Genomic DNA, 25,248 nt, shown 5'->3' on the forward strand with positions numbered 1-25,248 from the left:
TTCACACATTAAGTGAACAGCAACAGGTGTATAGGAGGCTAAGGGGTGACCTTATTGAAGTTATTCATGAGGGGCATGGATAAAGTGAACACTTACTTTTTCCCAGGGTTGGGGATTCCAAGGCTAGAGGTCCGAGGCTTAATGTGAGAGGGAAGAGATTAAAGAAGGACCTCAACGGCAACCTTTTCATTCAGAGAGTAGTCCGCATTTGGAATGAGCTGCCAGGGAAGCTACAGAAGCAGACACAATTATGAATTTTTGAAAACATTTGGACAGATATATGGCTTAGAGGTCTATTGGGCCAAATATAGGTAAATGTGACTAGCCCAGTATGCCAACTTGATCGGATGGGCAAGGTGCACTGAAGGGCCTGTTTCCGCGTTGCACAACTCTAAGACCTTAATGGTTACACTTGCAGAGTAGAGCTGAGGCAAGGCAAAGGAGCTTTTATTTCTAGAAACAACCATATTTAGTAAGCTCCAGGCTATAGTTAACACAGAACTGGCAACCAGCGATTACAATAAATTGAACTCAAACAAGCACCAGCAAAGGATGAAGAGAGAGAGATATACATTTATATTTTATGATTTGCCAGCTACTGTATGTACTGGAGAAGTATATTGCTTTGTGAGAAGCTTTGATCTAGACTTTTGGTGGTGCAGAGCGGTTATGAGAAGTGCTTCTCTGTAAGAGACAAGCAGCACAGTGGTGCAGCTGGTGGAGTCGCTGCATCACACATACAGTGATCCCGGTTCGATTCTGACCTCGGGTGCTATCTGTTCTCACTATGGCTCTGGTTTCCTTCCAAATCCAAACACGTGCCGGTTTGTAAGCGAATTGAACTCTGTAAATTGCCTCCAGTGTGCAGGGGCTGGATAAGAAAGTAGAACATCATCGAACTGGTTTGAACGGGTGATGGATGGTCAGTGTGGATTCAGTGGGCTGAGGGTCTGTTTCCATGCTGTATTTCTGAACTAAGAATGCCTTCTTGTCCTTGCTGTGATGACTCCCCTCCGTCCTATCAGCAGTAGACAATGGCATGCGCAACAGTTGAATATCACAAGTGATAAAAGACACCCAAAAGGTCCAATTTACATCATTAAACTAGAAAAGAAAGTCATGCCGGACCAACATCACAAACTGAATGTACTGTATTATGAACAGAATTTATTTTCTGCACAAAGCTCTCTAACAAATGAAATGCTGTGTCCAATTTCATGATAGGTGCCATTTTTATTAAATTCCGGCGCTGTCCTTGAAGTCATCCATAAGTATAATTTGTGAGATATTTGCGTTAACTAAATACCTAAATTGGACCAATTTCCATGCTATTTGAGCTTGTGGCTGTTTTGTGAATTATGTTATTTCACAACTCTTCCAATATGAACTTTTTTTTCCAAATAATCTAAACTGATAGGAATTGTGACTTGTATTTTTTTAAAGCTCGCATTAAATGCAAAATGAATTTCCTTGCAGGTTAGCAAATTCTGGTTTGAATTTGTTTCAAACTGGATGAAAAATTCTAAATACTGTTCACAGTGTTAGATGCACCGTGCCACAATTAACTATAATATCATTGTAGATGTAACCCAGTTGACAGTGAAAAATGTGAAGTGCCACAATTAACAATAATAACCTTGTGGCAGCAATCCAATTTACATTGTGACGTGCAGATTGCTATAATTATCCAAAATAATATTGTAACTATAATGCAGATCATCAAGCAGCAATCCCTAATCTTGCTTAAAGCATTGGTTACAGTTTGCCTGTGCTAACTTCAGGAACCTTTGGTTTACCCCAAGGCAGCTAGTGCCATTAAGATGGCCAACATTATAAACTTTGACCTTTATTTTGAATTCTGCTCGCAGACAATGGAGTCCATCCTTCTCCCCAGCCAATTTCCCAAGTGAACAGGGGTGTTCACACATAGAGCCATAGAGTGATACAGCGTGGAAACAGGCCGTTCGGCCCAACTTGCCCACATCGGCCAACATGTCCCATCCACGCTAGTCCCACCTGCCTACGTTTGGTCCATATCCTTCCAAACCTGTCATATCCATGTACTTGTCTAGCTGTTTCTTAAACGTTGGGATAGTCCCAGCCTCAACTACCTCCTCTGGCAGCTTGTTCCATTCGCCCACCATCCTTTGTGTGAAAAAGTTACCCCTTTAAGTTATTTCTATTCAATCTTTTCCCCTTCACCTTAAACCTATGTCCTCTGGTCCTTGATTCCCCTACTCTGGGCAAGCGGCTGTGCATCTACCTGATCTATTCTTCTCATGATTTTATACACTTCTAAAAGATCACCCCTCATCTTCCTGCTTTCCAAGGAATAGAGTCCCAGCCTACTCAACCACTCCCTATAGCTCAGATCCGCTAGTCCTGGCAATATCCTCGTAGATCCTTTCTGTACCTTTACCTGCTGGAATGGACATCTTGATGTCCATTCAATCTCTCCTGTGCTTAATAACCCACTTCCATCCAGAGGAATGTTTACACTCACTTTGTATCATCGCCGAGCCATTCTCCTTCCTCAAGCTTTTCATCACTGGAAAGCTGACAAGTGTCCTTGTCACCGGTGGACATCAATGCTCTCCTTGCTGGGCTCACATCTTATGTTGCCTTCCACCCTTCTACCATGGACTCTACACCAATTCTTTTAATTTCCTGTTCAGTTTATTACTAAAATGTGCTCAACAAAAACTCTGCTTTCATCTGCAGTATACTGCTGTTGCTGCCTCATAACATTTGCTTCCAGAACAGAAGAGTTAGCAGTGCCACCAGAGAGTTTGGTCCCCTCAGTTTGTCACCCTCTGAGGCTCCACTGTTGAGTCTCAGTGCCTTGTTGAGTTTGTTTGCACATATGCAGAATGAGCGCATTCAAGCTCAGTACAGTTGCAATAAATCCCAGGGTCTAAATCAACACTATCAGTTTTCACTGTGAAAGATAAAGCACTAGAAAATAACCCGCTTCAAATTGCGGTCGAGAAATGATTACAAAATCATGTCATTCTGCCCAAGTCTGTGCTGTAATTTCAAGCTGCTGTGTCTGTAATCATTAAATATGGATGTTGGAGTCTCTGGCATTGATTTCAGCAATGTCCTGAACAGGATCTGCATTTATAAAGATATGCAGAAACGGTTTTTAAATCAATATGCTGAGTTACCCTTGAATCACAGCTAAACATGTAACAATCCTAATTATTTCACCAACTTTGGCATTTAAGTCATTCCTAGTGTTGCACCCACACACTGCTGCAGAAATATAAGCACCTATTTTTGCACAGCTGCCTGACTATTAGACATCCTTGGCATTTAGAATATTCAAATCAAATCTGTAAATTATTTAAAGTCTGTTCATTTATCTGCTCATTAAACAAGTGGCTTGAATCTAGTATTGAGAAAGTAATTGCATAATAACATATTAGCACCTAAAAAAACAAACACACATTCCATCTCTACCTCTTTCTGCTTTCCGCAGAAAGATTGTCCCTCTGCAACTCCCTGGTTCACTCATCCCTTCCCACCCAAACCACCCCTCCCAGGTACTTTCCCCTGCAATCACAGGAGATGCAACACATGGCCCTATACCTCCTCCCTCACTCTGTCCAGGGGACCTGACAGACCTTTCAGATTAGGCAGAGGTTCACTCGCACCCCTCCAAACTCATCCACTGTATCTGACGTTCTCGATGTGAGCTCCTATACTGTGCTCTCCATAATGTTTGGGACAAAGCCCCATCATTTATTTATTTGCCTCTGTATTCCACAATTTGAGATTTGTAATTAAAAAAATCACGTGTGGTTAAAAGGTATTTTTATACATTTTGGTTTCACCATATTTAAATCACAGCTGTGTTTATATATAGTCCCCCCATTTCAGGGCACCATAATGTTTGGGGCACGTGGCTTCACAAGCATTTGTAATTGCTCAGGTGTGTTTAATTGCCTCCTTAATGCAGGTATAAGAGAACTCTCAGCACCTAGTCTTTCCTCCAATCTTTCCATCACCTTTGGAAACTTTTATTGCTGTTTATCAACACGAGGACCAAAGTTGTGCCAATGAAGGGCAAAGAAGCCATTATCAGACTGATGAACAAGAATACAACTGATGGAGACATCAGCCTAACCTTAGGCTTACCAAAATCAACTGTTTGGAACATCATTAAGAAGAAAGAGAGCAATGGTGAGCTTACTAATCGCAAAGGGACTGGCAGGCCAAGGACGATCTCCACAGCTGATGATAGATGAATTATCTCTATAATAAAGAAACACTCTTCAGGAGTCAGGTGTGGATTTGTTAATGACCACTGTCCGCAGAAGACATCATGAACAGAAATACGGAGGCTACACTGCAAGATGCAAACCACTGGTTGGCCACTATATTAGGATGGCCGGGTTACAGTTTGCCAAGAAGTACTTAAAAGAGCAACCACAGTTCTGGGAAAAGGTCTTGTGGACAGATGAGATGAAGATCAGAGTAATGGCATGAGAAAAGTATGAAGGACAGAAGGAACTGCCCAAGATCCAAAGCATACCACCTCATCTGCTCAAGTTCAACAAATGCCTCAAAACTCATTGGCCGGCGGTTCATCCTACAGCAAGACATTGATCTCAAACATACTGCGATAGCAACAAAGGAGTTTTTCAAAGCTAAAAAATTGTAAATTCTTGAGTGGCCAAGTCAATCACCTAAACCCAATTGAGCATGCCTTTTATATCCTGAAGAGAAAACTGAAGGGGACTAGCCACCAAAACAAACATAAGCTAAAGATAGCTACAATACAAGCCTGGCAGAGCATCACCAGAGAAGACACCAGGCAACTGGTGATGTCCATAAATCGCAGACTTCAAGCAGTCTTTGTATGCAAAGGATATACAACACAATACTAAACATGACTACTTTCATTTACATGACATTGCTGTGTCCCAAACATTATGGTGTTCTGAAATGGGTGGACTATGTATTAACACTGCTCTGATTTCAACATGGTGAAACCAAAATGTACAAAATTGGCCTTTATTAAAATCTGACAATGTGCACTTAAATGATGGGTCCTTGTCCCAAACATTATGGAGGGCACTGTATATCAGCAGGACCAGGTGCAGACTGGGCGATCGTTTCGCTGAACACCTACGCTCAGTCCGCCTTGGACTATGCGATCTCCTCGTTGCCAAACATTTTCCCATACTGACCTTTCTGTCCTGGTCCTCCTCCACTATCAGAGTGAGGCCACATGCAAATTGGAGGAACAGCACCTCATATTTCACTTGGGCAGCTTACAAAGTAGCGATAGGAATATTGATTTCTCTCATTTCAAGTAACCCTTGCATTCTCTCTCTCTCTGTCCCTCTCCCATCCTAGTCATCCTGCTAGTTTCCCTGTTTGGATTCCTTCATTATCACCTCTCCTACAGCCACAACAATTATCAGTTGTACCAGGTAAACCAGACTATGATAGTGCAAGCCAAAATAGTAGTACAACCTTATTAGTGCAAGGTCCATTGTAGTTCTCCACTATGCTCTCCACAGTACACCAGCAGAGGTTTGCTAAGATATTTAGCAGCATGCCAAATCTCCTCAAACATCTGACTGTTAAAGATATGACCAAGGAAGATTGAATCAATGCAACCAATTACTTTAATAGAATATTTTTAGTTTATTTTAGTTTAGTCAATTGTCACGTATACAGTGAAAAGCTTTTGTTGCATGCTAACCAGTCAGCGGAAAGACAATACAAGACTACAATCAAGCTATTCATAATGTACAGATACATGATCAAGGGAATAATGTGAATAACATTTAGAACAAGCTAAAGCCAGTAAAGTAATGTCAAAGAGAGTCAGAGGGTCTGCAATGGGGTAGATAGTAGTTCAGGACTGCTCTCTAGTTGTGGCAGGATGGTTCAGTTGCCTGATAAACATAGATATATTCCCTGCAACACCAAATGGGAAGGCATATACCTTAAGTCCAAGATGAAAGGAAGAACCTGGAAGTAGATCCACCTTAAACTGCCAGGAGAAACATGAAGATGATGATAATATTGACTAAGGCAGAGAGAGTATCTCCAGTAGGCATGCCTCATACAGCATTGAAACATGGCCTTTGGTCCAACTCATCCAACTAACTGAGTTGGTCCTGATAACCGACTGCGTTGGTGTGTATTGAAAAATGAAAAGGCAAGGTGGGAAATTACCAAGAAATAAGTGGCTTTAATTGAGTGTGAAGAAGAATTACTACCCGGTGAAGACGATAGAAGATGATCTACTGAATCAGAGTCTTATTGCACATCCAGGAGCAAAGGGTGAAATAATTAAGGAGGCTGATACAGTGCCGTCTGTGCTGTAGCACTTTGATGATAAGAAAAAGATAACACTTCAGGAAGATGCCCAAGAAAAGGATCTTGAGGAATCATTTTGCAGGAGTCAGCTAACACACTGCGGATAAGGAGATCTGAATGATGTGACAAGTCAACCGGAGAAGTTTCACCATTACACATATGGCGAACTGCACATGTGCACAGCGCTCAAGGCCTCTTGATATCATTTGTGATAAGCCCCTCACTGAGCACCAAAAATATTGAATTTTTAGCCTTCATCTTCACAAATAATCTTTGCAAAGATTTGCTTTCTATGAGCAAAGTATGTGGCTGACATACTCAGCTGAGCCTATTCAAGGATGCAAAAGATGCCAAGGATTTTGAGCTTGAGACAGTCAATGGTGAACCATTCCAATATCTCTGTGGATGACGAGGATCCAGCATCTGAAGCAAGTCATTCAGACGGGATGGAAATAGACGCAGCATGATGTTGAACCCATTCTCATGAGAGAGATGGTCTGATTGTCAGAGGCAAAAGGTATTTGTTCCCAAGGTACAAAGGAAAAATATGATAACATTAAATCAGCCCACACATCTGAGAGAGTGCGCCTCCATAATTTGGGGAAGATACCTTCTGACCAAAAACGAATGAGGAAATTATCAAAATACAAGAACTGCAAATATTTCGAAAGGGAAAATTTGATTGCCATCAATTCCCGCACAGACATTGGCCATAGGTTGTGTCAGATCAAGCACTAGTCATAGGTAATAAGCAGTAAACTAAGATTCTTAAAATATTGGCAGTCTAATCAGCAGACAACGTCACCTCAATTTCTGCAGTAATAGAAAGGCAGAGAACATCACAAAAGTGGCTAAGAAGCTATGGAAGAAGATGAAAATATGAAAAGAAAACTGCTGGAGGAGCTCAGTGGGTGAAGCAGATCTGTGGAAGGAAATAGACAGGCAGTGCAGCATGTTGAGACCCATCTTCAGACTCAAGACAGACTCTGAAGGAGGGTACACACCCATAATGTTGTCAGCCCACTTCCTTCCACAGGTGCTGCCTGACCCACGGAGTTGTACCAAGACTGGTTTTTGCTCAAGATTCCAGCTGTCGCCGAGGGAGGACGGACGGAGCCGCGGCTCGAGAGACTCGAGAGACTAACAGAGACTAACAGAGGCAAAGAGGTTTGCCACGCACTGCAAGGGAGCAGTGGACCAGATAGGAAGAGCGGAAGGAATTACCACTAGACAGCCAAACCAGTAGGTAATTTACGGCTGGGGTGAGTACTTTCCCATTTATAGGAGGTAGGATTATATAAATAAGGGGTGTATCAATACAGTAGGGGATTCTTAAATAGGACCAGTTAATTACTTATATAAGATGGGCGGTCAGGAGATGTGCCAATACTGCGAGATGTGGGAATTTGTCGACACCATTGATGTAGAAGATCCCTACAGCTGCAGTAAGTGTTTGAGGCTAGAGGAACTCCAGCTCCGCATTGATGAGCTGGAGACCCAACTTCATACGCTGCGGTACATCAGGGAGGGGGAGTATTACCTGGATGTTTTGTGCCAGGGGATGGTCACACCGACCAGTTTAACTAATTCAGTAGGCAGTGAGCAAGGAAAGGAAGGTGTGGCCATAAGCGAGGCAGGTAGGGGGAACCAGGAGGAGATGCGGCAGGAGCCACAGCCCTTGTCCCTGACGAGCATGACCGAGGCTCTTACTCAATGTAAGGACGGGATCAGGGGCTGTGGGAGGGATGAGCAACCTGGCTGCAGCACCGTGGATCAGGAGGCCATTCAAGAGGGGGGAGTTAGAAGAAATGCCATAGTGATAGGGGATAGTATTATTCGGGGGGTAGATAAGGTTCTCTGCGGCCAGCAGAACATGTCCCGAAGGCTGTGTTGCCTACCCGGTGCTAGGGTTAAGGATATCTCTGCGATGCTGGAGAGAAATTTGCAGTGGGAGGGGGAGGATCCAGTGGTCGTGGTCCATGTGGGGACCAATGACATAGGAAGGACGAGGAAGGAGGATCTGCTGAAGGAGTTTGAGCAGTTAGGGAATAAATTAAAAAGCAGAACCTCGAGGGTACTGATCTCCGGATTGCTACCTGAGCCACGGGCCAAATCGGCGAGGGTACGTAAAATTAAAAAGCTAAATGCGTGGCTCAAAGACTGGTGTGGGAATAATGGGTTTGGTTTCTTGGGCCACTGGCACCAGTACTGGGACAGGGGGGATCTGTTCTGTAAGGACGGACTTCACCTGAACGGTGCTGGGACTGGGGTCCTGGCAAATCATATAACCAGGGCAGTAGAGAGGTCTTTAAACTAAGTAGCGGGGGGGAGGTATCAAGGGGGTAATAACGGCAGGGGTAGAGGAAATAGAGCAGGGTATCAGTGGGGAAGCGGTAAGTCAAAATGAGACAGGAGACAGAATGTGTGAAGATAAAGCTCTAGATGTAAAAGGGGCAAAAACGGAAAGGAAGGGTAGTAAAAATCATCTGAAAGTGCTTTATCTAAATGCACGGAGTATTCGTAATAAGATAAATGAATTAACGGTGCAATTAAGTATATATAGTTATGATATCGTGGCCATTACGGAGACATGGCTGCAAGGGGATCAGGACTGGGAGTTAAATATAGAGGGGTACTCGACAATTAGGAAAGATAGACAGGAAAGAAAGGGAGGAGGGGTGGCCCTTTTAATAAGGGAGGGAATAACGGCAATAGAGAGGAAGGATATTGCGTTGAAGGATCAGGATAGTGAAACAGCTTGGGTACAGATAGAGAATAATAAGGGGAAAAAAAACACTAGTGGGTGTAATTTATAGACCTCCAAATAGCTGTGACGCTGTTAGTCAGAACATAAATCTGCAAATAGTTGACGCATGTAAAAAGGGAACTGCTGTAATCATGGGGGACTTCAATTTTCATATTAATTGGGCAAACCAAACTGGGCAGGGTAGACTAGAGGAAGAGTTTATAGAATGTATTAGAGACGGGTTCCTAGAACAGTATGTCACAGAACCGACAAGGGGGGAGGCAATCTTGGATCTGGTCCTGTGTAATGAAGCAGGATTAATTAAAAATGTCATAGTTAGGGACTCGTTGGGAACAAGTGACCACAATATGGTCGAATTCCGTATTCAAATAGAAGGGGAGCAGGTTGAAACTCAGGCTAGGGTGCTTAGTCTAAATAAGGGGGATTATGAAGGTATGAGGACTGAGCTGATCAAAGTTGACTGGGATAGCAGACTCAAGAATAAGACGGTACATGAGCAGTGGTGTACGTTTAAGGGTATACTGTATAACCTTCAAGAAAAATTTATTCCTATGAAGAAAAAAAGGGGTAAGGGTAAGAACAGTCAGCCATGGCTCAGTAAAACTATAAAGGATAGTATTCGGCTGAAGGCAAGGGCATATAAGGTAGCCAGAGATAGTGGGAGGGTAGAGGATTGGGAAGCATTTAAAGGTCAGCAAAAAATAACTAAGAGATTAATTAAGACGGGGAAAATAGACTATGAAAGGAATTTAGCGAACAACATAAAAACTAATAGTAAGAGTTTTTATAGCTATATAAAAAGAAAAAGGGTGGCTAAGGTGAACGTTGGTCCATTGGAGGGTGAGACTGGAGAGTTGTTGGTGGGGAACATGGAAATGGCAAAGGCATTAAACGAGTATTTTGTATCAGTCTTCACCATAGAAGACACAAAAAATATTCCAACGCTGGATAAACAGGGGGTGGTAGGAATGGAGGAGCTAAATACTATTAAGATCACCAAGGAGGTGGTATTAGGGAAATTAATGAGACTGAAGGAGGATAAATCCCCTGGGCCTGATGGATTACATCCAAGGGTCTTGAGGGAGATAGCGGTGGGGATTGTGGATGCATTGGTGATAATTTTCCAAAACTCCCTGGAGGCAGGAACGGTCCCAGTGGATTGGAAAATGGCCAATGTAACACCTATATTTAAAAAAGGAAGTAAACAGAAGGCGGGTAACTATAGACCGGTTAGTCTAACATCGGTGGTGGGTAAAATGTTAGAGACAATTATTAAAGAAACACTAACGGGGCACTTGGATAAACATGACTTCATCGGACAGAACCAGCATGGTTTTGTGAAGGGGAAGTCCTGTTTAACGAATCTGCTCGAATTCTTTGAGGAAGTAACAACCCGGGTGGATAAAGGGGAACCGGTGGATGTGGTATACTTGGACTTCCAAAAGGCTTTTGACAAGGTGCCACATAAGAGACTATTGCTAAAAATAAAAAATTATGGGATTGGGGGTAATATATTAGCATGGGTAGAGGATTGGCTAACAAATAGGAAGCAGAGAGTGGGGATAAATGGTTCATACTCGGGATGGCAACCGGTAACTAGCGGGGTTCCGCAAGGGTCGGTGCTGGGACCCCAGTTGTTCACAATTTATATAAATGATTTGGAGGAGGGAACCAAGTGTAATATATCAAAATTTGCGGACGATACAAAAATGGGAGGAAAAGTAGGGGATGAGGAGGATAGGAAGAGTCTGCAAAAGGATATAGATAAGCTAGGTGAGTGGGCAACAACTTGGCAGATGAAATTTAATACTAATAAATGTGAAGTCATTCACTTTGGGAAAAAAAATGATAGGGCAAGTTATTTTCTAAATGAGGAGGAGCTGCGTTGTAATGCAACGCAAAGGGATCTAGGGGTATTAGTACATGAATCACTAAAAGTTAGTATGCAGGTGCAGCAAGCAATCAGGAAGGCCAATGGAGTTTTGGCCTTTATTGCTAGGGGGATTGAGTATAAAAACACGGAGGTCTTGCTGCAGCTGTACACAGTATTAGTGAGACCACATTTGGAATACTGTGTACAGTTCTGGGGTCCATACTTAAGAAAGGATGTACTAGCCCTGGAGGCAGTGCAGCGAAGGTTTACAAGATTAATTCCTGCAATGAGGGGATTGACATATGAGGAAAGGTTAAGTAGGCTGGAACTCTACTCTTTGGAGTTTAGAAGAATGAGAGGCGATCTCATTGAAACATATAAGATCGTGAGGGGCCTTGATCGGGTGGATGCACCGAGGATGTTCCCAATGATCGGGGAAACTAGAACTAGAGGACATAGTTGCAGAATAAGGGGGGGCTCTTTTAAAACTGAGATGAGGAAGAACTTCTTCACCCAGAGGGTGGTTAATTTATGGAATTCACTGCCCCAGGGAGCAGTGGAAGCAGAAACTTTAAATATATTTAAGACTAAAATAGATGTTTTTTTAGCTGCCAAGGGGATAAGGGGCTACGGGGAGAGGGCAGGGATATGGACCTAGGTATGGTTAGTATAGTAAGACCTGAGTGATCTCCTGGACAAGTGTCGATCGCCTGGATTGGGGTCGGAGAGGAATTTCCCGGATTTTTTTCCCGAATTGGACCTGGGTTTTTATCCGGTTTTTTGCCTCCCCCAGGAGATCACGAGGTTCTTGGGGTGGAGAGGGGTGATAGCGGTATAAAGGGGAGGGTAGTGTCTTGTGTACTGTGTCTTGTGTCTACTGTTTGTGGGTAAGTGTGTCTGTTTAGTGTTCAGCCATGAGCGAATGGCGGTGCGGGCTCGACGGGCCTGGTGGTCTACTCTCGCACCTACTTTCTATGTTTCTATGTTTCTATCTGCAGTTTTAAGGAACTCTTCATTCTTGAGCATACTAGCCAAACATAATACCCCACACAAAGAATAATGAGCAGAGATCTCTGGTTGTAAGGCCTAGAACCCTATTCCCAACGACAGGTAGATCACTAGAACCAGAAGAATAAAGAATACAGGCAAACAGGCAGTCAGCCAAACAATGATGGACTTATTCCCAAACAGATGTTCCAAAGACCTGCCACCATTAAGCGTTTGAAGAAAAAATGTACATCATATGTTTCAGTAAGCTGCAAGAATTGGACATACACCACCGCTCACATATATATGAAGATCAGCATTTTTTTTGATGAACCTGCACAATTTCAGAAATACTATTAAAAAGGCTTGTTTAATATGGAAGCAAATATGGAGATTTTGGGAGGATACACAAATCGCCCTCTGCAGAAAGAACAAGGACAAACCTCTGTGAATTGCAACAAATTAGAAGCCAATTGGAAAAATAGTCCATCGAGGGAAGTATCTTGGAGTTATTTCCATATATGCGTCAAAATGAAACACATTACTAAAACACTGTCATTTAGGTAATTGTGATTGTTCATCTTATGCTTTTCATTTTTAAGAGAGATCTAATATATGTGTTTGTGTTTAATATCAGTTCATTGGTGCTTTAATGCAGTCATGCCTTTAAGAATTGCATCAAGTGACTAAGTGCTCTCTGGTGTTGTAACAGTGTGAAGCTGAGAATGTTTCAAAGGCAGTCTGTTGGGACATGCTGGCCCACAATATGACCTGCTTCATTAATAAAGTATTTCTGTTAATATTTTAAATTATGGGCTACTTCCAGTTTCCATGGTAGTGAGTAAGGGAGATACTGTGACAGAAAAACTTTGAATAAAGTAAACTAACATTTGTGGCACTGTGAAATAATGCGAAAAAGTTTATGAAAATCCAGATCTGCAACTCAAAATTATCAATTAGTCAGATCTGAGTAGTGGCTTGAACTCCCAAAATTGACCAGCAAAGCATTCCATGGACACAGTGTGGATACCAGCATTTGCAGTGTGTGCAATTACTGGATAACATTGGGCTTACTTACAGGTATAAAACTGGCAATACTGGCAAAACTAAAATACTCTTTAAAAATCATCTATTTGATTTCCAATGGAGACTGAAAGATGGAGGAATGTAAGATGGGCTACTAATTTTATCATGTCCATTTTAAATTTTAACTGAAGACAAAATGGTGGCAGGAAGGCAGGGTGTGAAATCAATAGCAAGCCGAGTCCCAGTCATGGATCACAAAACAATCCACCTGACTGACCATTTTGGGAGAGAGGGTAAACACAAAATGCTGGAATTACTCAGCGGGAGAGCCGGCATCTCTGGAGAGAAGGAATGGGTGACGTTTCGGGTCGAGACCCTTCTTCAGTAACTCAGCGGGTCAGGCAGCATCTCTGGAGAAAAGGAGTAGGTAACATTTTGGGTTTAGACTCTTTTTTAGACTGAGAGTCAAGTGAGAGGGAAACTAGAGGTATTAAAAGATACAGAATAAATCAAAGCCGGCAACGATGACCCAGGAAAGGCGGAGCCCATAATGGTCCATCGTTGGTTGTGGAAGAGGTGATAATGAAGGGATATGTACAGTGAAACTAGCAAGATGACTGGGGTGAGAAAGGGACAGAGAGAGAGGAGGAATGCAAGGATTACTTAAAGTTATAGAAATCGATATTCATATCGCTGGGTTGTAAACTGCCCAAGTTTTGGCTGGATGAAGGGCACCATATTCTCCTTTACCTGACACAAAATCTACCATGGCTTTTCTGACCAGAAAAAATCCATATTCAATCCATGTCCTTCCATGTAATGGAGTCCTGCTTCTTGTGCACACCACATCCAGCAGAATGTTGACAGTGGAAGGGGTGCCCAGCAGGTTTTAGCAGGAAGGGAACACCAATGTTCATTTTCAATCATCTGACTGTTTTTCCAGGAAACATGGGTTGTTACTTCCCCTTAAACTCTTAGCAATTTGAAGTGCTGACCTATATGTTCTGTTTATTCATTTCAATTAACATCCTTGTTCCCCGCTCTTCCTAAACAGGTTGATTTCTTCAAATTATAACATTGCATGAGCAGCTTTAATTCAACTGCACCTTGTACTACTGACCTTAAATCTTGTGGTTTTAATCCTCAGGTTTTTCCAATCAATGCTGATTTTCTCAAGAGTTCCTGTGATTGTCACAGATTTTGAAAGAATTTTGTCCCATGAGATATTTATTTTACTGAGAAATTATTGGGAATTGAAGTAGATATTGAATCAATACAAGTTTAAAACAAATAATTTCAAGTTATTTTAAATTGAGCTACTCGAGGCTCAATATAGGTTTAAAAACATGTATTTTTGTGGGAAACCTATTTTTTTGTCAGCAGCATTACTGGCGAGGGGGTCCCAACAGAGATGAGGAAATATACGGTATGTCGAGAACTTCAGAAACTGCAGAAAGATCAAATACTTTGACTCCTCCTTAGAGTCACAGCACGGAAACATGTATTTTGGCTCAATTTTTCCATGCTGACCAAGATGCCCCATCTAAACTAGTTCTATTTGACGCGTTTGGCCCATATCACTCCAAACCTTTCCTATCCGTGCATCTGTCCAAATGGCTTATAAATGCTGTCATAGTACCTGCCTCAAATACCTCCTCTGGCAGCTCATTCCATATACCCACATTCCTCTGAATGAAAAAGTTGGCCCTCGGATTTATATTAAATCTTGGCCCTCTCACTAATCTATGGCCTCTTTTTCTTAATTCCCCTATCCTGGGTAAACGACTCTGCACATTCACGCTTCGTGAAAGGCACAGGAAACCTGCCTGAAAAGTAGAGAACCAGGAGTCCAGCTAGAATAAGTACATGAAGCAAATACGTGTCAATTAAAAAAAAAAAATCAGAGACATGAGCAAATGTGAAAGCTGATAATTATTTTGTGGTAGATTGTTTCAAGATAATGGATGCAAAAGTCATCATCTGACAAAACTATAGATTCTGGACTGATTCCTGATGGTTGGAAGATAATTGGCACTATGTAAGGAAGAGGGGAGAGTTCATAACTTCATAAGTGATAGCAACAAAATTAGGTCATTCGGCCCATCAAGTCTACGCCACCATTCAATCACGGCTGATCTATCTTTCCCTCTTAACTCCATTCTCTTGCCTTCTCCCCATAACCCCTGACACCCGTACTTATCAAGGATCTAAGGTAGACACAAAATGCTGGAGTAACTCAGTGGGACAAGCAACATCTCTGGAGAGAAGGAATGGGTGACGTTTCGGATCGAGATCCTTTTTCAGAATCTATCTACTTCTGCCTTAAAAATATCAATTGACTTGGCTTCCACAGCCTGTTGTGGCAATAAATTCTACAGATTCAAGTCAAGTCAAGTCAAGTTTATTTGTCACATACACATACGAGATGTGCAGTGAAATGAAAGTGGCAATGCTCGCGGACTTTTGTACAAAAAGACAAACAACCAAACAACCAAACAAACTATAAACACAATCATAACACACATATTCTTTTACATAATAAATAATGTAAGGAAAAACGTTCAGTAGAGTTAGTCCCTGGTGAGAAAGGCGTTTACAGTCCGAATGGCCTCTGGGAAGAAACTCCTTCTCAACCTCTCTGTTCTCACCGCATGGCAACGGAGGCGTTTGCCTGACCATAGCAGCTGGAACAATCCGTTGCAGGGGTGGAAGGGGTCTCTCATGATATTGTTGGCTCTGGAGTTGCACCTCCTGATGTATAGTTCCTGCAGGGGGGTGAGTGAAGTTCCCATAGTGCGTTCGGCCGAACGCACTACTCTCTGCAGAGCCTTCTTGTCCTTGGCAGAGCAATTCCCAAACCAGATGGTAATGTTCCCGGACAAGATGCTTTCCACCGCCGCTGCGTAGAAGCACTGGAGGATCCTCGGAGACACTCTGAATTTCCTCAATTGCCTGAGGTGGTAAAGGCGCTGCCTTGCCTTACTCACGAGTGTTGAGGCGTGTGATGCCCATGTCATATCCTCGGAGATGTGGACTCCCAGATATTTAAAACAGTTCACCCTATCCACAGGATCCCCATTTATCCTCAATGGAGTGTACGTCCTCGGATGATGTGCCCTCTTAAAGTCCATGATCAGCTCCTTTGTTTTTTTGATGTTCAAGAGGAGGCTGTTATCCTGGCACCAGAGTGCTAGATCAGCTACCTCTTCCCGGTAGGCCTTCTCGTCGTTGTCTGAGATCAGGCCCACCACCACAGTGTCATCAGCAAACTTAATTATTGAGTTGGAGCTGAACCTAGCCACACAGTCATGTGTGTACAGGGAGTACAATAGGGGGCTGAGGACGCAACCCTGGGGCGATCCTGTGCTCAGGATGAGGGACTTCGATGTATTTCCTCCCATCTTGACTACCTGGGGCCTGGCGGTGAGAAAGTCCAGGACCCAGGCACACAGGGAGGTGTTGAGCCCCAATTCCATTAGCTTCCCAGCCAGTCTGGTGAGGACTATCGTGTTGAAGGCTGAACTGTAGTCTATGAACAGCATCCTCATGTAGCCCCCTTCTGGCTGTCCAGATGGGAGAGAGCGGTGAGCAAGACCTGGGAGACCGCATCGTCCATGGATCTGTTCGGACGGTATGCGAACTGCAACGGGTCCATGTTCCGAGGGAGGAAGGCGCAGATGTGTTTCTTCACCAGCCTCTCAAAGCATTTCATGACTACCGAGGTAAGGGCCACCGGACGGTAGTCATTCAGACAGGCTGGGGAGGCATTTTTTGGTACCGGTACAATGATTCATCACCCTCTGACTAAATAAATTCCTTCTCCTCTCCTTCCTGAAGGAACATCCTTTAATTTTGAGGCTATAACCTCTGGTCCTAGAATCTCCCACTAGTGGAATCATCCTCTCCATATCCAACTATCCCAGACTTTCACTGCTTCAATGAGGGGTCCCCTCATCCTTCTAAACTCTTGCAAGAACAGGCCCAGTGCTGTCAAACGCTCACCATAGGCTAACCTACTCATTCCTGGAATCATTCTCGTAAACCTCCTCTGGACCCACTCCAGTATCAGCAAATCCTTCCCCAACTATGGGGCCCAAAATTGCTCACAACTACTCATCTGCTCTGGTGAACTACCAATTCTGATGTAGTTAATTTAGATATACAGTAATGGAAACAGCCCCTTTGACCTACCAAGTCCACGCTGACCATCATTCACCCATTCTCACTAGTGCTATGTTATCACAATTTCTTATCCATTCCCTAGGCATTGGGGGCAATTATACAGTCCAATTAAGCTACAAACCTGTGTGTCTTTAGGATGTGGGAATTAACCGGAGCACCCAAAGTAACCTACGTGGCCACAGGGAGAATGTGCAAACTCCACACAGACAGCACCGAAGATCAGGATTGAACCCTGGTCTCTGGCACTATGAGGTAGCCACTCCACTAACTGTACCACCATGCTACCCTTAAAGAGTCTTTAACCTGAAACATTAACTGGGAATTAGAGGTAACTTGCTGACATGGATTGAGAATTAGTTTGAATGAAAAGCAAAGAATGGGAAGAAAACAGGTAATCTAATGGTTTAGCAGGTTATGACTATTGAGGAACTGCAGGCACCATCGTTTGGGGTCCACCTGCACGCACACTATCAATGATTTGAAAGAGGAAACCAAATGTTGTATTTCCAAGTTTGCTCATGATACAATGCGATGTGAGATTGTAAGTGAAGAGATGGATGTGAAGAGGAGAGACAGACAAGATGAGTGATTCAGCAAGAACAATGCAGGTGGAATATCTTTGGCGCATAAACATAAATGCAGAATATTGTTTAAATGGCGAGAGACTGGTTGTAGTTGATGTTCCAACATATTGAAAGAGAAACACAAAATAGAGATACAGGCTTAGGGAGAAAACTGCGGGACTTAAGGCCTTGCAAGGCACCATATTGGAGGGATTAAATTTGGGAATAATCAATAAAACAGATTGTGGGTATCCCTGGGGATTACATGGGGAAATTACAGAGACAAGGCTGATGTTTGAGACTGTGGAAATGTTGTAAACAAGACAAAAAATGTTACAATTAAGTGCTTGCTTAACCAGTAGCCAATGACCATCAGCAGGCACAAGGGCTGTGAGTAACATGGTTTGGGGAAGTTAGGATAGAGATACCTGAATTTTAGTTGTTCACAAGTTTACATGAATTGGAAAATGGAATCTGCCCATGAAGGCCAGGTGTCTATCCATGTTTTTGCTGCTTAGTACTCTCTCTACAACCTCTTTGCCGTCAACTCTCCTGTGCTCACATTATAACTGGACATGGGACTACTGGCTGTGGAGGTGCATGATCATGATGCTACAAAAGGTACACTTTTGTCCAGAAAGCTTTGCTCCTAGATTGCTACTGAATAACAGGCATTCTCAGCGTGGAACGACAAACTGAAATGTATCAGAAATTTCACTGAGATGTCTCATTACTAATAGTAATGGATGACTGTGCCGAGTTGGTAATAAATCCATCTTGGTGCAACAAGCGAAGTAGCTCAATATTATGACTCACACCTGAATCAGTCTTTGAAAAATTTGGGCAGAGGTGTAAAGTAGGAAATTGTGTTGACTATCCATTTTACATCCAGCCTTCTCGTTATAACTAGTGGGCAGAAAACTGAGAAATTGAGATAGGAATATAATGAGCAACCAAACCCATATTTTTTGTCACTCATTGTCAAAACTGATACATGTGTATGGTACATAAATGTGTATGGTACAGATCTTCCAGCATCTGCAGTTCCTTCATGAAAACAATGTGTATGGTATGTCCATTTTAAAGGAACCTTTTGAACCAAAGCTATTAAAGGATTTGGGCCAAGGGCAAACATATGGACTTGAGTCACAAGTAATATCTGTGAGGCATAGGCTTGCGGAGTTCAATGGTCTCAGGAATGTACGCAAGGGAGAGGGAGGGGAACATAGGTGGTCAGGGCAACCTCTTTCTTGCTCTCTCACCATCCCCACATCCAATAAATAATAATCATGCTAGGGGTGTGCATACTCACAGTAATGTATAATATGTGTTTGTGTAGGAAGGAACTGCAGATGCTGGTTTCAACCAAAGATAGACACAAAAAGCTGAAGTAACTTAGCGGGACAGGCAGCATCTCTAGGAAATGCAAATGCTGGTATATGTGTTTAAAGTGTCCTTTGAGAAGCAGCCCCATTTAAATATCTGTGCCAACTCCTGAAAAATGTACTCTCATTCCTACGATACCATAACTTCTTTTTTCTTGTAATGGCTGCCTGTTAAATCTTTTTGCTATATTTGCTAATAGTGTTTGCAAATATGTCAATGGAAAATGGGGGGAAAAAAATAACGGCCTGTAGGATGACTAAAACAAGCAAACCAAATGAATTTCCTAAAGTTATTTTAAAATCTCTATTCTGGGGAATGTCTTCAGTGTTTTTCCCATCCTTTTATGGAACAATGCCATATCTGGAATCTGCGCTTGAAAAGCCTGTCATCTGGGAGAGTGCTCAGTGTAATGGAAATCATGGTAACATGGCTAGATTGCAGAGACAGGGAGACAACCGACAAATTGACTATAATCCTGATTAGATTAATAGATTTATAATTAAATGCATTTGCAAAATGTTCCAGAGGATAGAGATTATCAAAGCAGGTGATTGCTGAGTAAATATAAGTAGAAATTAAATCTAAATTGGAAATTTGATGCATAATAGAATTAGAGGGGCTTGAAAGTGACCTCTCTTATATAAATTGAATCTTCCTGTCACCATATTATTTATTTACATTTTCACCATATAAATCTAAAGGCTGGATTTGGTTTTCACCAAGTTCGGGCCATAATAAGACATGTTCCAATAATTCCACACTGAACATATAATTAGTTTTGGTGAAACTGCTGTAATTAAAAAATCTTATTTTTAGAGTCTTAGCCTGAACATTACTCACGCAACCATTAAAAAGTAAACATGTAATGCAATACTATAACGTCTGGCAGACTTTGGAGGTCTGATTAGGTAAGACATGGGATATCTGCATTGTGTGAAAGAGGGGAGAGAAGATCAGGCAAAGCAAGGTACAACCATACAAGGTAACTTTTCAAGTAGAGTTCAAGATGCCTACCTTGCCTACGTACTGTGGGTCCGACCCAGTGTATTCCTCCAGCAAAAAGAACTGATTCCACATCCAGCCCCGCTTGGAACGGTGCAGCAGTGTGAACTTGTTACCCGAAGGGTCCACTGGCGTGCCACTCTGCAGACCTTTAGTAGTCCTTGCTGGCAGAGGGCTCAGCTGGCTGGGCTCGAGAAGGCAGACCCAGAGCAGCCAAAGCAGGCAGCAGCAGTAGCTCGATGTTGCCATCCTTCTCTCTGCGATGCAGGCTGCAGAGCCTAACTGAAAAGGCTGGCTTTGCTCCAGATATCCGTCACCAGGCGGTGTTTCTCTGACTAACCTTTCTGTTCCATTTCTAAACTGCAGGATCCTCAATCAATCTTCATACTCTTAGTTTCAGGCAATTTCTGAAGGGAAAACAAATAAATAGAATGAACTTTCAAAAAGTGATGGGAAATTTTCACTTTACAAATACACTGTAAAATGCAGCAAACATCACTGTTACTTTGTTTAAGAAGGAACTGCAGATGCTGGAAAATCGAAGGTACACAAAAATGCTGAAGAAACTCTATAGAGCGAAGGAAATAGGCAAAGAAGGGTTTCGGCCCGAAACGTTGCCTATTTCCTTCGCTCCATAGATGCTGCTGCACCTGCTGAGTTTCTCCAGCATTTTTGTGTACCATCACTGTTACTTTGTTAGATTTATTAGTCTCCTCTTTCTAACTAATTCATTTTGGTGTCCATAGCTCAGTAGGGAGCACGAAATGTCGCCCATTGTTTCTCTCCAGAAATGCTGCCTCACCCGCTGAGTTACTCCAGCGTTTTGAGTCTACCTTCGATTTGAACCAGCATCTGCAGCTCTTTCATACACATCAATTTGATAGCTGTGGCTTCAAGCCAACAAAGACGTGATTGTCAAAATCAAAGCTAGCCTTCCAGTGCAGGACAGAGGAGGAAGTGCTGCACCGTCAGACGTCCTACCTTTCAAAGATGACACTAAACCAAGATCTCAACTGCTTTCTTCACGTGGCACTACTAAAAACAAATGGTCTTGGTTTGTAAGAAATTAACATCTACAAATAGGCTGCTGCATTTCCTACTTTTCAACAGTGGCCACACTTAAAAAGCATTGCATTAGCAGTAAATGGGGCATCCTGAAAAATGATGTAAAAATGTCAGTGAGTGCAGGAAGGAACTGCAGATGCTGGTTTACACCGAAGATAAGACACAAAATGCTGGAGTAACTCAGCGGGACAGGCAGCATCTCTGGATAGAAGGGATGGGTGATGTTTTGGGTCGTGACCCTTCTTCAGACTGAGAGCTCTCAATCTGAAGAAGGGTCTCCACCCGAAACATCACCGATTCCTTCTACGTAAAAATGTAAGCTCCACTCATGAAAACCCCAACCTCGCCGGTTTGTCCATTAACCACTGTTCTCAAACGTTGACAGTCATAGAATCTTAAAGCGTGGAAACAGGCTTTTTGCTCCAACCTGTCCACATGCCGACTAATATGTATCATCTATACCAGTTCCAACTGCCTGCGTTTGGCCCATATCCCTCCAAACCTGTCCTGTCAACGTTCCTGCCTAATTGTTTCTTAAACATTGGGATAGTCCCTGCCTCAACTACCTCCTCTGGCAGCTCATTCCATATACCCACCCATCTTTCCACAAATGTAATTTGTGGGAGGAAACAAAAGAACCCAGAGGAAACATGCAGTTTGGAACATGCAAACTCCATACACACAGCATGCTAGTTCAGTTAGAGCTGTGAGGCAGCAGTTCTATCTGCTGAGCCATCCTATTTGAATATTTTAAAGTCAGAGGTCGGAAGATGCTTGGTAAGCGAAATGATGGTAAACTGGACAGTGAAGTAGAGGTCACAATGAAATCAGCTATGATCCTGGTAAATGCTGAAGATAGACACAAAATGCTGGAGTAACACAACGGGTCAGACAGCATCTATGGAGGAAAGGAACAGGTGACATTTCAGATTGTGACCCTTCTTCAGTCCTTTCTTCAGTCTGAAGGATGGTCTCCACCCGAAGCGTCACCTATTCCTTTTCTCCAGAGACTCTGTCTGACCCGCTGAGTTACTCCAGCTTTTTGTGTCTATCTTCACTTTAAACCAGCATCTGCAGTTCCTTCCTACACATTCTTGTAAATGCTGACCTTGCTGGATGAACTGTGGCCTTCTCCTGCTATTAATTTGTATGTTTGATTGTATGCATGTTCATATATTATACATTGAATGTTCTAAGCATTTCCTTAATTCCTTAAAAAATATGAAAGTAAACCATAATTGCTACAAATATTATTTCATTATATGGTTTAAATTAATTTCTACTTGGCTAATGAAGTTCAATTTTAATTTCCATGTAAAGGCATCATGAGTCTGGAATGGAAATAAAGGGCACATTTCATAATTTGCTGTCATGTACTTATTATGTGGAGATACCAACCGCTTCAAAAACAAATTCATTAAATGGCCATTATGGTCAGTCTCTGGAAAATGCAGGATGATGCATATTTTCTAGTATGCATCTGAGAACAGAAAATACTTTAAGATCGAGCTGCAATCGTTAATGCTTTCTCAACATACCTTTATTCCTCTGGAGAAATTAAAGTGTTGAGTATGTACAAATTCCAGATGAGCAGATATTAAGGGCAAACAGAAGAAGCAATGATTGATTTTCAACTCCATATACAATACATAAGGAATAGTTTCAATAGTGGGGCAAATCAGTTTTACCCTTGGCCATCGGACTGAATAATTTACAAAACAGTCATTTTGAAGTCAAACAAGACATATTTGCAGCTTTGATACGAGTATAGTTTTTTATATAGTCCAGCCCCATGGGTGGCACAGTGGTGCAGCGATATAGTTGCTGCCTTACAGCGCCAGAGAACCGGGTTTGATCCCGACTACGGGTGCTGTCTGTGCGGAGTTTGTACATTCAAACCGGTGACCTGCATGGGTTCTCTCCAGGTGCTCCGGTTTCCTCCCACACTCCAAAGACATACAGGTTTGTAGGCTAATTGGCTTGGTAAAATTATTAATTGTCCCTAGTGTGTGTAGGATAGCGTTAGTGTGTGGGGATCACTGGTCGGCGCGGCCTCGGTGGGCCAAAGTGCCCTCTTCTGCACTGTATCTCTAAACTAAACTAAATTTCTATTCTTGAAAGGTTGAGGCTTATATTGAGAAGTGCTTAGCACACAAAGTACGCCATGATAAAAATGGGTTCATTTGTTCACTGAGAACATGTCACGACAAACAGAAGATAGCACTGGTTCATCGGATTGTGAAAGAAATGAAAATCTGTACTGAATTTGGGGAAGATTACAAAGAGATCTCAATTTGGGAATACCACTACTGGTCTAGTTTACAGCCACCATTACTTTCTCTTTTATTACCATAATTTCACATTTCTACCTGCAAAGCTTTCTCGTCTAACTCTGGTTGAACTTATCTCTGCAAACCTTTTCATAAGACCTGTGTGCTCACTGACCCATGCTAATGTGGCACAAATCTGACAGAAATGACTGAAAAATCCCTCCTTACAGCATTCAATCTTAAAACAGCCAACCAGAGAGTGAGGGGATTCTTCACTCAGTCAAACAGCCAATTGTTCACTAATTACAGAAAAATACGTGTTCAAAAATCAAAAATAAAATCATATTTGCTAATACTTCCAGGACACCTATCTCTAGTGTTCATATTTAATTCATAGAGTCTTCTAGCCTGGGGTTTTAAAGGACGAATGTCCCTCAGGTGAGTAGAACTCTAGTAGGTTCCCTGAAAGTTCAAAAGTTCATAAATATATAAATGATAGGAGCAGAATTAGGCCATACAGCCCATCAAGTCTACTCCGCCATTCAATCATGGCTGATCTATCTCTCCCTCCTAACTGCCTTCTTCACATAACCCGACATCCATACGAGTCATGAATCTATCTATCTCTGCCTTAAAAGAGAGCGAGTCCTGATGTGAGTGCAAGATAGTGCTGATAGGTTTCATCAATCACCCATCAAATTCTCTATCGGGACTGGAAGAACCTCCTCACAGATAACTCTTCTTATCTAGTATGGAGTTAAAACCACAAGGAACAAAAAAACTAATTGCAGCACCAGGGAGGTTTGAACAGCAACTAGCATTACCGGGGCAATGGCAACCACGATCACTGAGGTGAACAAAAGCAGTAGGTACATGGGAACACAATATCCTGCAGATTTCCCACCAAGACTCTGAGTATCCTAACTTGAAAATATCTCACCAGGTCTGAATCCTGGGATGCCTTCCCTAACTGTGCTGTTAGGACAGCAGTTTAAGAAGATAACACATCAATACCTTCTCAAGGTGAACATCTAAAGTTTTATATTTTGTGATTAAAGAAGCTTTGTAAAGATGTAAATAATAACTATTCTAAATGACTGATCTTTGATCCAACTAAATGGTAAAAAAAAAACTGTCAGTGTGCTCCACACATTCTGCATGTCATCCATCCCTGAGGGTTTATTTATTTTGAATCCTCTTATTGTATATTTATTTTGTTTCCGAGAATAAAAAATCTGCTGCCACTGATGTCCGAAAGAGCTAGTGTTCTCAGTACAAGTAAGACCAAAATACTCAGCAGGGCCTGTTGAAAGAAATTGTGTATAGGTTTCTGGTCAGGTTCTTGAGTTCTACTTGGAATAGTTCTGCAGAATAATAACTGTTCCTCGCTCCGCAGACACTACCTAACACCTTAGGTACACAAAAATGCTGGAGAAACTAAGCGGGTGCAGCAGCATCTATGGAGCAAAGGAAATAGGCAACCTTTCGGGCCGAAACCCTTCTTCAGACTGACACCTTGTACAGTATATTTCCTAACTGTACTGCATACTACCTAACACCTTGTATTGTATATTTCCAGTCTTTTGTTTCTTTTAGCCTTACTCCCTAACACTTGATATCTCTGCCTGAAGAGACAGTTTCTTCCCAGGTGTTATCAGGCAACTGAACCATTCCACCAACAACAAGAAAGACGTCCTGAGCTATTATCTACCTCATTGGAGACACTCAGACTTTCTTTGATCAAACCTTATTAGACTTTATCTTGCACGAAAGGTTATTTACCTTAAT

At 42.3% G+C, this 25,248-nt stretch overlaps 1 protein-coding gene across 1 annotated transcript in view; it reads right to left on the reverse strand.

Moving 5' to 3' along the window:
• The window catches only part of LOC116990913 (cadherin-6-like), a 222,509-nt gene that overhangs the window by 184,462 nt on the left and 12,799 nt on the right, over positions 1-25,248 (reverse strand). The window contains exon 2 of the mRNA XM_033049068.1: positions 20,138-20,532. Within this exon, the coding sequence (XP_032904959.1) occupies positions 20,138-20,374 (237 nt within the window). The 5' untranslated portion in view covers positions 20,375-20,532. The remainder of the gene's footprint in view (positions 1-20,137; positions 20,533-25,248) is intronic.

This window comes from Amblyraja radiata, chromosome 2 (assembly GCF_010909765.2).
Source record: "Amblyraja radiata isolate CabotCenter1 chromosome 2, sAmbRad1.1.pri, whole genome shotgun sequence".
NCBI lineage: Eukaryota > Metazoa > Chordata > Chondrichthyes > Rajiformes > Rajidae > Amblyraja > Amblyraja radiata.